This window comes from Anguilla rostrata, chromosome 17 (assembly GCF_018555375.3).
Source record: "Anguilla rostrata isolate EN2019 chromosome 17, ASM1855537v3, whole genome shotgun sequence".
Classification (NCBI taxonomy): Eukaryota; Metazoa; Chordata; class Actinopteri; order Anguilliformes; family Anguillidae; genus Anguilla; species Anguilla rostrata.
Window position 1 is genome coordinate 21,116,027 of NC_057949.1, and position 17,500 is coordinate 21,133,526.

Consider the following 17,500-nt stretch of genomic DNA (forward strand, 5'->3'; position numbering starts at 1 on the left):
TCACTTCCACACAGAAAATGTTTCACTCCAGCGACCCACGGGTGAGGAGTACCCTGGCAGGGACGTCATTGCGGGGGGGGGCTGGGGGGGGCTCTCCTGGGTGTCCAAACGGCTTTATGAGCAGGTGTTTGAATTTAAAGCCCCGTAGGCAAGCTCGCCCTAACAGACTGAGGACAATAGGGGAGATCTGGGTGGGAGGTGCCAGAGTAAACGGGGATCACACACCCCCCCCCCCCCCGGGGTTAGCCTGGGGGTCCGGCAGGCTTCTCTCGCTCCCGGTCCCCTGGATTTGACATTGGGGAAGGCGGACGGGACGGCGTTAAAGCAAACATCAGCCCGGCCCAATTAAACCGACGCAGCAGCCGGACACCTTCAGTCCACACCTGGAGTGGTTTATAAGGGATATAAAGCAGGGCCACTTCCTGCCCCAGCGTGAGGGCGAGCACCTGGAGCGCCCAGCGCAACCGCCACTCGGACGGCAACACCTGCAGCGGACACCCATTTACACACCTTTTACACACCCATTCACACACCCATTTACACACCTTTTACACACCCATTTACACACCTTTTACACACCTTCTACACACCCATTTACACACCTTTTACACACCCATTTACACACCTTTTACACACCCATTTACACACCTTCTATACACCCATTTACACACCTTTTACACACACATTCACACACCGTCTACACACCCATTTACACACCTTTTACACACCTTTTACACACTCACGTCCCCGATTTACATTACACACCTTACAACGTCAAACATCACCCGGCCCATTAACACCGAGCACACGCCAGTACACACTTCATCACACCTGGTGTTTATCAACTATAACACATGCCACTTACACACCCACGTGAGGCGACACCTAGCCACAGCGCAACCGCCACTCGGACGGCAACACCTGCAGCGGACACCCATTTACACACCTTTTACACACCCATTTACACACCTTCTACATACCCATTTACACACCCAACACAGACCAACCAAGGAGAGAGCACAACCAAGTCTGCATACTGCCTGTACCCCAATATATATAACACACACACACACACACACACACACGCGCGCAAGCACATACACACGCACACACAGACAGAAAACAGACAGACACACACACGCAGTTACACACTCACTGTCGTTTCACCAACATTTAGCATAAATACTGAATGTTAAAACGTTCACGGGTTAACAGAGACAGCCTCACAGTAAGGCACATTCGGTGACATACAAACGCTGCTGTTTATCTCTGGTACCATCTCAACTTTGACAAAAGTCACGCTGAAATGGAGGGATCAACATCACAGCGTAGCGTTAGCATTAGCACTGAGAAACAGGGCCAGCGTAGCGTTAGCATTAGCACTGAAAAACAGGTCCAGCATAGTGTTAGCATTAGCACTGAAAACCTGGGCCAGCATAGCGTTAGCATTAGCATTGAAAAACAGGTCCAGCATAGTGTTAGCATTAGCACTGAAAACCTGGGCCAGCATAGCGTTAGCATTAGCACTGAAAAACAGGGCCAGCGTAGCATTAGCATTAGCGCTGAGAAACAGGGCCAATCTCAGACGGCCCGAGCGGGCCAAAGCTGGAGCTGCTAATGAACGACCCCCCTTCACGTCTCCACGGCAACAGGCCTCGACATGAAAAGAAGCGGCGCTCCCGGAGCTGGGCTGTAAACCTCCAGAGCGGCACGTCGCCACGCCGCCAGCGGGCTTATTCAGAGCGGGGCCGGGGCTGGAGCGCCATGCGCCTGCGGGCCGCTGCCAGGCCAGAACAATGCGGCTCCGCGCTAACAAACGCAGCGGTAACTCGTGCCCACGGCGGGTATTTCTGTCAACGTGGGTACAGATCGCTGCCGATGGTTGTCAAGGCAGCCCCGACTGCGTCAGAGCCCCCCCCCCCCAGGCGGAGGTACCCCCCGTATTTAGGGTGTCTCGGCACGACGGCTAACGGTGGGAGCCGCTACCGGCCACCTCCCGCCCAACTAATGAGCCGCGCTCTCCCTCGCCCACACAAAGCCCCATTAGGACCCCGACAAAGACGGGCGCGGTGACAACAGCGCTAATGACAGGAACGAAGAACGTGCAGCGCCTCACGCCCGCACACCCCCCCCCCCTCGCCTTCTCCCCTCCCAAAACCACAGACAAGGCAGGAGGGGGGCTGCAGAGGGGGGCGGGGTGCCAAAGGTGGAAGTGTGTCAGCATTTTCAAGCTTTACCGACTTAATCAGGACACTGCCACCTTCTGCCCATGCAACCCCACTCCTGAAGGAAGCTTGAGGTTATAGCCCTACCGGCACTTGGAAGGTATGTAGGAAACCCCTTTGTCTGGGGGGGGGGGGGGCATGACTCAAATACCTTTCACTTCATGTGAACAAACTCTTTAAAAAGAAAAAAAAGAAATAAATAAAATCAAGCCAAATGTAGGTCTTTACAAGCAGTAAATATAAAACTGCAGCTTGCCATCTGCAATCCACACTCACTCCGTCACTCCCCCTCACCCTCTCACAACCTGAAAGAGGAAACATTAAATAAAAATTAAACACAGAAAACACTGTCTGAACAGGGTTATCTGTGCTGTGGGATGAGGGGTCAGTCAAAACATCTCATGATGTCAGACTGCAAACATTCAAATCTCTATTCCTTTTTCACTCTCCTCTCTCTCCCCCTCTCTCTCTGCCTCTCTCTCTGGCTCTGTCTCTCTCAGCTCGGTTCAAAAGCGTGCCCCAGGACAAAGAAATTAAGGATTCTTCACCCACTGAAAAGAAAAGTCCCAAATGAACCAAGTTCTGATAGGACTTAAGCCTCAATCTCCATGTGTCTGAGAATCTCTCGGTCTCTCACCTCCACCTGAGAATCTGTCTCTGTCTCTCACCTCCACCTGAGAATCTGTCTGTGTGTCTCACCTCCACCTGAGAATCTGTCTGTGTGTCTCACCTCCACCTGAGAATCTGTCTGTCACACCTCCACCTGAGAATCTCTCCATGTGTCTCACCTCCACCTGTGAACCTCTCCATGTGTCTCACCTCCACCTGAGAATCTCTCCATGTGTCTCACCTCCACCTGAGAACCTCTCTTTGTGTCTCACCTCCACCTGAGAATCTGTCCATGTGTCTCACCTCCACCTGTGAACCTCTCTTTGTGTCTCACCTCCACCTGAGAATCTGTCCATGTGTCTCACCTCCACCTGAGAACCTCTCCATGTGTCTCACCTCCACCTGTGAACCTCTTTGTGTCTCACCTCCACCTGAGAACCTCTCCATGTGTCTCACCTCCACCTGTGAACCTCTCCATGTCTCTCACCTCCACCTGAGAACCTCTCCATGTGTCTCACCTCCACCTGTGAACCTCTCTGTGTGTCTCACCTCCACCTGAGAACCTCTCCATGTCTCACCTCCACCTGTGAACCTCTTTGTGTCTCACCTCCACCTGAGAATCTGTCCATGTGTCTCACCTCCACCTGAGAACCTCTCCATGTGTCTCACCTCCACCTGTGAACCTCTCCATGTGTCTCACCTCCACCTGAGAACCTCTCCATGTGTCTCACCTCCACCTGTGAACCTCTCCGTGTGTCTCACCTCCACCTGTGAACCTCTCTTTGTGTCTCACCTCCACCTGAGAATCTGTCCATGTGTCTCACCTCCACCTGAGAACCTCTCCATGTGTCTCACCTCCACCTGAGAACCTCTCCATGTGTCTCACCTCCACCTGAGAACCTCTCCATGTGTCTCACCTCCACCCGTGAACCTCTCCGTGTGTCTCACCTCCACCTGAGAACCTCTCCGTGTGTCTCACCTCCACCTGTGAACCTCTCCGTGTGTCTCACCTCCACCTGTGAACCTCTCCGTGTGTCTCACCTCCACCTGTGAACCTCTCCGTGTGTCTCACCTCCACCTGTGAACCTCTCCGTGTGTCTCACCTCCACCTGTGAATCTCTCCGTGTGTCTCACCTCCACCTGTGAACCTCTCCGTGTGTCTCACCTCCACCTGTGAACCTCTCCGTGTGTCTCACCTCCACCTGTGAACCTCTCCGTGTGTCTCACCTCCACCTGTGAACCTCTCCATGTGTCTCACCTCCACCTGAGAACATTTGTCTATACCTCATTTCCATCGGCACAAATATAACACACAAGCAAAATCACACCTGAAACTGTCCTGTCCTGTCCTCTCTCTCTCTCTCTCTCTCTCACTCTCATTGCTCTCAGAGGGAGGATTTGAGTCTGTGATCTCTGCACAAATTGTCTATTGTCAAGTGTGAAGAGTGAAGGCTATTTACACAACAGGCTTCCCTCAGAGAATACACTACTCTCTCTCTCTCTCTCTCGCTACCTCTCTCTCTCCACCTCTCTCTCTCACTACCTCTCTCTCTCTGTCACTCCACGCTCCCTCAACACAGAGACACCCTGGGAGAGAGAACCTTTACCTGCGTATGTGTGTGCGTGTCCATGTGTTTGTGTCAGTGCGAGCATGACTGTGTGTGTGTGTGTGTGTGTGTGTGTGCCCCCGAGAGGACGTGCCACAAGTGCTTCATCAAACCAGTTAACATCTTTTTAGGATGGTCTGGACAGCACTGACGTTTTGTTGGTTATGACAGTCCCGCTGGTAATGACCACAACTGTGCTGATCCAACGAGAACCAGTCCAAGGCCCTGATGAAGTCCATAAGAGTGACATCACAGTGTGACATCACGATCAGCCCAGCTGCTGTCATGAAAACATTCACACGCGCACACCAACGCACAAACACGCACACACACACGTACAGACATGCACACACACATGGACACACACACGCAGTTCAGACGCTGCTGTGACAGGGCTGTTTCCTCTCTGTGAATACCCAGCCTCCCCTCGCCCCCCCCCCCCAGGGGCGGTGCAACGCCGTGGAGCTCCTCAGGTCCGGATTACACGCCTTTCCCCACGGCGAAAGATTTCCATGCGCCCGCACGCGGCTGAGTCACGCCGTGCCGAACTCAACAGGCGCGAATTCCTGCCCTACAGCACGGCCTCCTCTCTCTCTCTCTCCATCTCCCTCTCTCTCTCTCTCCATCTCTCTCTCTCTCCATCTCTCCCTCTCCCTCTCTCCCTCTCCATCCATCACTCTTTCGTCCAAGCTGCGATTAGAGGGGCTCAGAGGGAGGGAGCTCTGCTTTTTTTTTTTTGCCCGGATTTTGGCATTTCCGTTCCTCGTGATTTGAAAAGGACGCGCTTTTCGTTTCCGGTGATGAAGAGCCGCCGTTAAGCCGGGCGGAAACTCGCCGTGAGGCCCAGTCAGACTCCGTCTGACACGCCCGGCCTCCAGGACAGAGGGTTCCACCCGAAACAGACAGGAGGCGTACACATGCGCGTGAGTCTTAAACCACACGCTGGTGCAGCTGGGTCGCCTTTGGGGGAGTTTGTGGGGGGGGGGCATGTGAGGTGTTCGGAGAGGAGGGGTGGGGTGGGGGTGGCGGTGGGGTGGAGCTAAGCAGGGATGCAGTGATTCCCCGCACATGCGTCCCCACCACCACGCCCCACACTACCAATCAAACACAGATATTATCGGGACTGCCAGCCAAACATACACATTACAGGGACTACAAACCAAACACACACATTACATACGACCAGCTGAACACACACATTACAGGAATAACCAGCCAAGTACAAGTAAACACATACGCACGCAGACACAGAGACAAAGAAACACACACACTCACACACAGTCCCCAGGGACGCGAGAGAGAGAAATGTGTGAGTCTGTGCTGGGTTCATTAGTGTTCTTTCCTGTTTGCTTTCGTCAGTGTGGCTCCTGGGGTTTAAAACTGACTCCAGCACACACATACACACACACACACACACACACACACACACACACACACACACACACACAAACACAACCACACACGCACTCAAAGACACACACACACGCACTCACACACATTCTCACACACACACTCTCGCTCACACAGACACACACACAAACATTCCCGCACACACTCTTTCCCTCATACACATACACACAGAGCTTCTCAGAAACACACACACACACACACACACACACCTGCTGGAAGCACTGGCAAGGACTGTGGAAACATCACACACCATCAACATCATCATCATTACTCACTGGGCAAATATGAAACAGAGAAGTACAGCGTCCAACAGAGAGGGAAATCCAGTAAGCTGCGTAACACGACTTCCCTCACCACAGTGTAATTACACTGCACTGTACGTGGCGACACTCCACCATAACTGTGAAATATGGCAACGATACAGCATTTCCAGTATTCGGTTCAACAGTTCTGTCACAATAATGCATCGCCACTGTTGACTCTGGCTTGTTCTGTGGGTGTTTAGGCCAAGGTAAACCATACTGTGACAATTTTCGTGAAAAGCGAGATGCAAATAAAATTCGATTGAAATTAGAATACTAGAGAAGAAGAGATTAATGGCTTTCACACACTGCTAGCCAAAAATGGTAACCAAGTGAAAAAAATAAAATAAAATAATAACAAGAAAATAAAAATGGTAACCAAGGAAAGATCAGATCTCAGGCACTTTTCCCAGCTCCCAGCTCCCCCCCCCACCATCCCCAACACTAATTAGCTTGATTATTACTAATCCCCCTGCAAGTCCCCCTTTAAAGCTTTTTTGGGGGAGAAACTGCACCCCCTAGAGGTTGTGTCTGTGTAACAGCAGGCAGTGTGAGACCACCTGTTACACTCCGGTCTCTGGTGTGGACAGCGCTGTGGCTAATGTTTTTCTGGATTTTACTGCTCCTTCATCCAGCACAGCTACCCGAATAGCTGAGTGCACAAGAGCACAGCTGCCGGATAGTTCAGCTTGTTCAAAATTTATACTCGTGTAAAATGTGCTTCCCAGTTGGAAAAGATTAAGCTCTTTCAAAATGGCCAAAAAGCCAAGATGTCAGCAGTCTGTCAGCAAACGGCTAATGGGAAGTCATAGGTCAGAGTGCACAGGTCAAATGGCAGAGGTTCTCCGAGCCGCTGAAATGGGTCTTAACCTGAGTATTAAAACCCCAGTCTCCAAGTCTGCACGCAGGAATAACCATCATGGCTGCCTTTGAGCTGTCATTCACCATTACTGTGATTGTACTCAGAAACAGCCTCCCAGATTAACAGTGCAGTGCTTATAGCATGTTGTCTGACACAAAACAGAAGCCCTCCATGTGAAAGGAGCAGGTCTGAACAACGTTTCCGTCACTACACTGCAGGTAGAAAAGGCCCAACCCATCACCCTGGCACATAACCCTGACCCTGGCACACCTCTCTGACCCTGGCACATAACCCTGACTCTGGCACACCTCCCTGACCCTGGCACATAACCCTGACCCTGGTACACCTCCCTGACCCTGGCACATAACCCTGACCCTGGCACACCTCCCTGACCCTGGTACATAACCCTGACCCTGGCACACCTCCCTGACCCTGGCACATAACCCATGACCCTGGCACATAACCCTGACCCTGGCACATAACCCTGACTCTGGCACACCTCTCTGACCCTGGCACATCTCCCTGACCCTGGCACACCTCTCTGACCCTGGAACATAACCCTGACCCTGGCACACCTCTCTGACCCTGGCACATCCTGAACACCTGCGCGAGCCCACTCATGTCCAGACAGAAAACAGGTTCACAGAGCGGCTCTGCGGCAGGAAGAAGGAAAACAGAGGTTTCACAGAGCGGCTCTGACGGGCCTGAGGTGGAGAGGGAGGAACAGGGGGAGAACTGAGGGACGTCGAAGAGAGACTGCACCGACTGCCACTCCTGGTCAGAGAGGATTGGGCGATATGAGGTCGAAAAACGCCCGACCTCCACCCTGCACACAGAGGAAAACACAAACCGCCTCATGCTTTCCGCATGTCCTGTTACTAACCTGTGCTTCTCTGTTTCCTCATTAATTCAGTACTTTATCATTAAGCAAATTAACAAATTTACTTTCTTATTTTTGCACTTATTTTATGGGGACAAATGTGCAATTTTGTACAGATCTCAGTGCTTCCACAGCATTGCACTGTGCCACTGCAAGCATGATGATTTCCTGTCCACAGTCCCAGAGCAGGTTCGGAAAACCAGCACAGCATTAGCGTTTAAAACTGAAACGAACAAACCCGCTACTGGAAATGAAACCCTGTTCCACACCTGCCGCGGCCGCCCCACACAAATATTTGCCCTGCCGGGACCCGGTCGGCCACCGCGGGGATTTGCTCAGGTGCGCAGGGGTGCTGATGTTTCGGTGGCGGGGATACCGTATCAGATCCGCAGGAAGCCCGATAGCCCGATAGCGGTGAGGCGAGGCGGGGAGCGCGGGCGCGTGTTTGGGCCGGCGATAAGGAGCCGCGCGGTGTCGCGCCCCGGCGGTATCGGCCCATCGGCCCAGCGCCCAATCTCCGGCCAATCGCGGCAGGGCGCGCGCGACAAGCCGACGTAATCTCCGCCAAAATCGCCAAGAGCGCACCTGTGCACACCCGTCCTATCGCCCGGGGTTTCGGTTACAGTCCCGTACCTCTCCCTAAAAAGACCTGCAGTCTGCATGACCACCTGTACACACACACACACACACACACACACACACACACACTCCGCAGGGTTATCGTCCTGCTTATCTTATCTGACGCACTCGCTTTCAAAAGAAAACAAAAAGGGAGAAATCTGAAAAGCAAGGTGTGCAATTAGCTAATGGGGAGATTTCAGGTCATAAGGAAAGAGATCTGGTGATAAATGTGTGTATGTGCGTGTGTGTGTGTATATATATATACATATGTCAGAGTGTACGTGCGTGTGAACATGTCAGTGTGTATGTGCATGTACGTGTGCATTTATATGTGTCTGTGTGTGTGTGTGCGTGTGTGTGTGTGCCAGTAGAGCCAGCCTACCTGAGAGTACCTGTGCCAGGTGAGCGCTCAGGTGAGGCTGAGCTCTGAGAAAGGTGAGATGGGGTGGTGGGGGGGGGGGGGGGGTGCGGTACACAGGCACTGTACCTGTGCCAATGAGTCAAGGTCATACAACAGCGGGGATTCTGTTCACAAAGTTTATGAGGCAGGTGGACTCATTCAGCCCTGACTACAGTGAACCCGCTGGGGTCAAGTGAGGGACCGGGGCCGGGGAGCGGGGCCCGGGGGCCCAGGGACAGTGGCAGGGGGTCTCAGCTTGGACGTGCAGACCAGCACAAGGGTGCATGTCCTTCTTTTGGAAATGAGCCCAGACTGACCCAGATGGAAGCGTGTCAGGACTGTGACCCAGATTCCAGCAAGTATGGAGCTCTGCCTGCACACAATGCTGACCTGTGCGCAGCCAGAGAGAGGCTGGCCTGCGACCGCAGCTGCGTGTGTGTGTGTGTGTGTGTGCGCGTGTGTTTGTGCGTGCGTGTGTAGGGTGTGTGTGTGTGTGTGTGTGTGTGTGTGTGCGTTGTTTTGTGTAGGGTTTGTGTGTGTGTGTGTTTGTGCGTGCGTGCTTTTGTGTTTCTGTGTGTGTGTGTGTATATGTGTGTGAGTGTGTGTGTGTCTATGTGTGTGTGTGCGTGCTTTTGTGTTTCTGTGTGTGTGTGTGTATGTGTGTGAGTGTCTATATGTGTGTGTGTGTGCGTGCTTTTGTGTTTCTGTGTGTGTGTGTGTAAGTGTGTGTTTTTGTGAGTTTTTGTGTGTGAGGAACAAACATTTCTGTAGGACTGGAGGACTAGCCCCTGCTGTTAGAGCTCTGTCTACTGTGAAGGCCAGGCGTGACAGACACAGGTACGCCACTCCCAATCCTCCCCGCATCCACCTACACACACCCCCGCCCCCCACACATACCCACCCCCCACACCATACCCACCCCAACCCCCCCCCCACCACCTCACACCCCCCCCCGGTGAGCCGGTGATCTTAGGCGGCGGCGGCGGCGGCAGACAGACAGCCGTTTAACCCCAGAGAGGGGCGGCACAGCCCCGGCCCGGCGTCGACACGGTAACGGGCACGCCGGGAAGAAGCCGACCGGATCAGAGAACAGAGGGGCCTGTTTCAGGGGGGGGGAAATGGGGACGGACGGACGGACGCACGGTTTCACACAGGCTCAGACCCCCTCCCTCCCTCCCTCACTCTGCCGAGGAGGCGCAGCGACGGCAGGCTCCTTCTCTCTCCGTCCGTCAGGAGCAGAGCGATAGCGCGGAGGTGATAATGGGAAGAACAAATCAGGGCCGTTCGGCTTACATAAAAGCCGAGTGAGTAATGGCTCAAGCTGCTTCCCCTTACAAAGCCAGCCAGGGCCGTGAGTCACACGGCAGCGCCGGCCAATCAGGAGCGCCTGTCTGCCTGCCAGGGCCGTGAGTCACACGGCAGCGCCGGCCAATCAGGAGCGCCCGTCTGCCTGCCAGGGCCGTGAGCCACACGGCAGCGCCGGCCAATCAGGAGCGCCCGTCAATCGCATTCATTAACCTTGGAAACCACAGATTCCAGCCAATCAGGGGGGCCTTGTGTGAGGCACTTGGTAATTTCTCAGACATCAATCGCCAGCCAATCAGGGGGCCTCGTCTGCGGTTCAGGGCCGGATTTCTTCTCGTTTCTTGATTTTTTTCACCGCATTTTCGTTTCTTCCCCCACCCCCGGCACAGGCAGTCTGAGCTCCTAGCCTCAGGCAGTAAATCCGGGGTCCCGTCATCCAGTCTCTTTCATCCCCGCAGCAGTCAGCATGCTGAATCTGCACATGCAGTCACGCACTTAATGCCCTTCGGTGCTCGCCGATCTGCTCGTTTTGCACGGTCTTCATGTTCTCTGATCGTGCTGGTACTGTACGCTGTCTGATCGGTACAGCACGCGGTTTCAGCTGATGCGGTGTTTTTTTTTTTTTAACGTATTTGTGGTTAAGCCTTGTATGGTTTTTCGATGATTGTGTTGGAATATTGCTGTAAAGAGTTTTGTTGTGGAACCTGTCAAATACTCCGCCTCCCTCCCGTTAACAGAAACCGAACGCTTACTTCAGGGATGCATCTGTGATGCTGCACAGGGCCCCGTCACACACGAGCACGCTCAGCGGGCAGCGAAGGACGCCGCGGGGAACGCAAGCGACGCTGTGCGTCAGCCGCGTAACATTACTGCCTGCTGGTCCCGCGTGTAACATTACTGCCTGCTGGTCACGCGTGTAACGGTACTGCCTGCTGGTCACGCGTGTAACGGTACTGCCTGCTGGTCACGCGTGTAACATTACTGCCTGCTGGTCCCGCGTGTAACATTACTGCCTGCTGGTCACGCGTGTAACATTACTGCCTGCTGGTCACGCGTGTAACGGTACTGCCTGCTGGTCACGCGTGTAAAGGTACTGCCTGCTGGTCACGCGTGTAACATTACTGCGGTCACGCGTGTAACATTACTGCCTGCTGGTCACGCGTGTAACAGTACTGCCTGCTGTTCATGCATGTAACGGTACTGCCTGCTGTTCATGCATGTAACAGAAGTGCATGCTCAGCTGATTAGAATGGAGAAACACACCCACACACCCACACACACACACACACACACACACACACACACACACACACACACACACACACACACACACACACACACACACACACACACACACACACACACACACACACACACACACACACACACACACACACACACACACACACACACACACACACTGCCTCCCACCCTGGAAAGATCTGGATTGTTCTCTGCAGCGTGCTGGTGTGCAGTAATGGATTCTCCTCGCCAGTGAAACGCTGTTTGGTCGCGGTCGGAGTCTTCCGCGAGTGTTCCCAGCGCCGCGGCTCCGCCCAGCTGTCGGACGGAGAGCCGAGGGGTGGGGGGCGTATCTGGGGGGGGTGAGCCGACGGGGCGAGGGTTTCGTTTGTTCTGCTCCCGCTGCGGCTGCCGCTTCGCGTTTCGCGGCGTCCCTCGTATTTGGACGGAGCCAACCCCGCGCCGAGTCGCCGCGTTCCGAACGCGCTTCGCCCCCTCCGGCACTTTAACGCACCCCTGATCAGCCAACTGTTCATTTTCCGCTTTCACGTAACCACGGCAACAGCAGGCACAAAGCAGAGGCAGCAAAGCACAGTCCGTCTGTCTGTCTGTCTGTCTGTCCCCCTCCCAGCCTACACCAGCAGGGCGGAGAGCACCGTCCCGCGCAGAGAGGCACACCTGGGGGGGGGAGGTGGGGGGGGGGGGTCTCCTTACCTCCTCTCGTTGTCATCAAGGTGAGCGAAGAGCACGTTCTTGGAGATGGCCTTGGCCAGAGCAGTCATGGTCTTGTAGTCCTTAGGGATCACCTGTAGGGGGACAGAGCACAAGCTGGGATAGGAACTCGCACACACACACACACACACACACACGCACGCACATAGACTGTCCCTCTATCCCATTCTCCCTCTCTCACTCTCTTTCTCCCTGTATTGGTATTTATTAGTGAGTGAGATGTGTGTATAGATCAAAGGACATGTGTGTGTTCCTGAGTGTGCACTCTGCCTGTGTATCTGTGTGTAAGTGTGTGCATTGCTGTGTATGAGTCCATGCGTACGTGCGTGTGGGCACACTATTACTCCGCAGGCAGACCACAGCATTCTCTCTCTCCTTCATTCATTTCTGAATGCTGAGAGGGGGAACAGAAAATAGATCAAAGCTGTGGGACGCGGTCTCCAGCTTTGGGGCTAATCCGCCGGATTTCTGCAGGGCCCACTACAAAGGCCCACCCCCGATTCTAACTGTGGCATTCTGGGAGCTGTCGGTGGCATTCTGGGAGCTGTCTGTGGCTCCCAGAAGAACTCCACGTGTTCCCACACTAGAAACAATACCAAATAGAGGGATGAGGAGAGAGAGAAAGAGAGAGGGAGAGAGAGAGAGAGATGGAGACGGAGAGAGAGAAAGAGAGAGATGGAGAGAGAGGGAGAGAGAGAGAGATGGAGAGGGAGAGGGAGAAAGAGAGAGGGAGAGAGAGAGAGAGAGAGAGAAAGTGAGTCACACCGTGCCTGAGAGAGCAGCAGGGACTAGCCAGGCTCTAATTAAGCCGCAGTAACAGATGGCTGACCATGAAGAGGACCGTTTGCTCACAGGATGAGAACTTCATGCCCCTCAAAAAAAAAAACAACAAAAAAAACAACATCTATTTCACAAACCCTCATCTGCCACCACTAGGGCTGTATATTTAAGACGGGGGGAGCAGGGGGATGGGGCTGTGGCACAAACACGGGAACTACTGGGGGGGGGGGGGGGCACAGACTAGTGTGAAGTTCAGAGCTCCGTTGGCTGTGAAGCAGGACAGCGAGGCCTAGCGGGCCTCTTCCATCCCCAGGGTGGGAGTGCGGCTGAGCCCAGGGAACCATGCCCTGCTCTGGGATTCAGACCCGGGAAAGGAGCCGCAACACACACACACACTACCGGGTTTTACCTTCAGAATTCAGCAGCCAAATCAGACCCAAGAAACCAGTCTTGAGGTGATCTAACTGTGTAACAGGTCACTGAGGCACAACTCAAGCTAAGTCCACCCTGCAGCTCTCCAGGACCAGGGCTGACTGCCAGTGATTTATAACAGGTAGACGGTGATGCCTGTTGAACAGACAGCCCTGTGCAGGGACCTTTCTCCCAGGCATCACAGTGGAAACTAATCCAGTTAAGCACAGTCTCCAATGGCAGGATAGAGTGCCCTGAATTAAACCAGGGCAGTGAATCAGGTTGTCTTATCTATCATTTCTGGGGAGTGAAAGAGAGAGGCAGTCTACATACTGCGTCCACCAGTCACCATCAGGGTTGCTCAGTGACTTATCACCCTCTGTGATTGCTGGGACTCCTCTCTGGCCAAAGTGTCATTGCTATTTTATTATCCCTGATTCCACACTTTAATAAAAATTGGATTTCACACATATTCTCCAAAACGATCCACCAACCAACTACTTTGCCACATGAATCAATAGAATCTCTCTCTCTCTTATATCTTCCATAACTAGAACTGTGGTGCTCAGCCAGTTCCACCAATAGAACGCAGGCCTATTGTTACCTCATAAAGGAAACGCACACTACCCTGAGAGCCAGCTCTGGATCAGGGGGAAGTCTGCATATAAAGAGCACAAGATGGATGTATGCTGCGCAGGGGTTGTGTGACCTGATCTCAGATCAGCGGTTAGGGGTGTCAATCCACCTGGAGAAAACAGCTGAAAGGTGATTGGTTCAGGCGGGGAACACGCTGACCCGCACGACACCATTCAGGGGCAGCAACTCGGGTCACTCCAATTAAAAAGCCGGGCATTTCGCCACTAACTGCGTGTTCATTACGGTGTTAATTAAGCCTGTTCCTCGTTAATCACATTTTAACGAGCAAGGGAGCACCAGCACAGTTAATGACCCATTCATATCCATATTCACACTCAACACTTGTCCTTATCTTTGCCTATCAATTAAAAGAAAGATTTTTCTTTTTTCTTCATAAACCCAGTCTGGGGAGTCTGTGAAGAAAAAGTGCAACCCTTCCAAGTACACGTACGTCGAAGTTAAAGGTGCAGTGTGTAAGTTTGGAGAAACAAGCAAGGCAAAGCTAGATTTTCTTTTCTTGTTTTTTTTTTTTTTTTGTCAGTGTAAGCCGGAACAGGTTATTTGGAAAGATTTTTTCTGCCGTTCGTGTTGTAGTAACGTTAGCTGCCTAGAATATCTCAACCTAGCTAACTTAGCTTTAGCAGTATCTCTGCTCTGCGTAGCTTCGCTTTGCCTGTTCTGGCAGCACTGGGAACACGCAACAGGACTGACAGGCAGGAAGGCAAGCCTCCTCGCAGAGAGCCGTCCTGATTGGTTGTTAAGATTCAGCCATGGTGAAATTTTGAGTGGCTGATTTCAGGGCCTGAAATCTAGAGCCCCTAGAGCTTTTAACCTATCGCTATCTGTCGGGATGTGAAGGAAATTTGACCAAACACAAATAAAAGTGTTCAAAAACAAACTTACACACGGCACCTCAAAGGGCAACCGTTGGTTGCATGCAGGCCACAGTGTAATGTAATGTACTACACATTTGTATACTAAATTTGTTTTCTTTTTTGCGTTTGTCCGTTCGTCCGTCCGCGGGCCCCACCTTCCGGACGTAGCTGACGGCGTCCTCCTCGGTGTAGACCTCGGCGCTCACCCCCCCGCGCCGGCGCCGCGCCTTCACCACCGGGTTCGGGGGGGGCGGGGACACCTCGTCGTCATGGGAATCCGACTGAGAGTTGGACTTCTGGCGGGCCAGAATCTGTTTGCATTCTTCCTGTGGGGGGAGGCGGAGGAAAGAGGACAGGTCGTTAGATCAGAGCCTGGCGGGACGTAAATTTAATGACGACGACGATGATGATGATGATGATCTATTTTTCATTTATGCCTCTTTTTTGTTCATTTCTGCGGCTGCAAAGCAACACCTGATTACGTGCGAGTTTCAAAAATAACATTTTTGTAACGTTCGTCAAAAAAGAAAACAAAAAACTGGTGTTGAGGTTGATGCTGATGCTCGCGCCACCTCTCAGGCGAGGACCCAACATCGCCGTGGTTACTACACAGCGTAATCAGTCCATGTATAATTCACGGCTGGAAAGGGTTACACTGGCCAACAATGATTCAGAGAGGGAGAGCAGGAGAGAGAAACAGAGAGAGGGAAAGGGAGGGAGAGAGAGAGAGAGAGAGAGAGAGATCAACACGGCCTATAAAAGACAGAGGCTAATCCAGGAACGAGGCAGCAACGGAAAAGCCGACGGCACTCCAAAAAAAAAAGAAAAAGAAAAAGTCGACGGCACTCCAAGAAAAACAACCGTTTGAAAAGAGCCGCAGGAATCACTGGGATTAACTTATGTACAGGGTTACCGTGGAGAAAATAAAACCAGTGGAAGTGATGCCGAGCGGTGGTCTGGAGCAGAGAGCCACTGCATGTAAACACGTGGCTGACCGCAGTAAAGCGCAGTAGGGGAGATGGCAGCACGCGCGTGCGGATGGCAGCTCTTTGAGCCAAAATGGCTGCAGGACGTCACAGGCAGACCTCAGCAGCTGCATCTGTTAATGGCATTTTGGGTTCCTCCTCGTACTGATGCTGCTGCTGCAGCATAATTCATCAAAATCTGTAATAACATAATATAACACAGACACAGGACTGCAGTCCCACACAGAGTGTGTGTATGTGCAAGAGAGAAACTGTGTGTGTGTGTGTGTGTGTGTTGGGGAAGCACAGAAACATCTAGAACATGATGTTCATTAAGATTTGCCTTCACGGGAACTAAGGAGCCAAGCTCAAACCATGAAAAGCAGCCCCAGACTAAGGGGTGTCTAGATACTTTTGGTCATATAGTGAACGTGTTGGAGTGTGTGTACGCGTGTGTGAGAGTGTATGTGTGTGTTAAAACATGGTCTAAGCAGTGTTGTGTGTGAACACTGCAGGTGAAAGCAAGGCTGATTTGCACAGACTCAGGCAGAGCTATTTCCCTGTGTAGTCCTGCTCTGCGCATCTGACACTCTCACGCCTGGCTGCTCCCTGACCCTGTGCATTCATCAGCATTTTACACCACATACTGCATGGCAGCCAATGGGGATCTCCCTTCTTTCTCAATCCTGCCCACTAGCAGACTGGCTTATCTGATTGGTCCCTCTCTCCCTCTCCCCTTTAGAGGTACCGGTATGTTCCCATTATTTCAGATACACACACACGCATGCACGTACACAGGCGTACACAGGGGCGCACACACACGCACTCACACACACGCACACACACACACATGCACACACACACACGGCACTGTGCAGCCACCCTTCAGGGCTGAAAACCCAGTGGGGAGACTGCAGAGGACCAACATCAGCACTCTGACCTGCTTCACTGCAGAGAGAAACAGGGAGGGGAGAGAGAGATGGAGAGAGAGGGGACAAAGAGAGAGATGGGGAGAGAGAGAGAGATGGGGAGAGAGAGAAAGAAAATAAAACAGGAGAGTGAGAGGGAAGGAAGAGAGAGAAAGTGAGAATGGAAACGGAGGGAGAAGAGCCATCGCACATTTTTTTATTTTCATCACTATCATTTTTCTGTATGATAGAGGAAGGGAGGGCAAATAAATTACAAACACTCAAATCCAATGAACACAAACACTCAAAAGCATATACATATCCATACACAAACATACAAAAGAAGATACATATTCATACACAAACATACAAAAGAATATACATATCCATACACAAACACACAAAAGCACATACATAAACAGACACAAACACACAAAAGCACATACATAAACAGACACAAACACACAAAGCTCATACATACCCATACACAAACACACAAGCTCAAACATACTGTAACCATACATAAATATACAAAAGTATATACATAAACACACAAAAGCACATGCTCCCATCTACCGAAACACTGCAGTGATCACTAAACACGTGAGGAGCCTGAGCCAACACACTGCAGCGTCACAACTCCTGCACACACAACTCCTGCATCTCTGACAGTCTCTCTCTCAGCCTCAATCTACACTGCCACCCCTTAACAGAGAGAGAGACGACATGT

The 17,500-nt window shown here is 52.3% G+C and overlaps 1 protein-coding gene across 1 annotated transcript in view; it reads right to left on the minus strand.

Moving 5' to 3' along the window:
- LOC135244084 (cAMP-dependent protein kinase type I-beta regulatory subunit-like) overlaps positions 1-17,500 on the minus strand; it is a 53,020-nt gene that overhangs the window by 23,949 nt on the left and 11,571 nt on the right. Inside the window, exons 3-8 of the mRNA XM_064316283.1 lie at positions 15,053-15,223; positions 12,178-12,269; positions 11,653-11,781; positions 7,720-7,841; positions 2,520-2,530; positions 384-485 (exon numbers count right to left, since the gene is read on the minus strand). Of these exons, the coding sequence (XP_064172353.1) occupies positions 384-485; positions 2,520-2,530; positions 7,720-7,841; positions 11,653-11,781; positions 12,178-12,269; positions 15,053-15,223 (627 nt within the window). The remainder of the gene's footprint in view (positions 1-383; positions 486-2,519; positions 2,531-7,719; positions 7,842-11,652; positions 11,782-12,177; positions 12,270-15,052; positions 15,224-17,500) is intronic.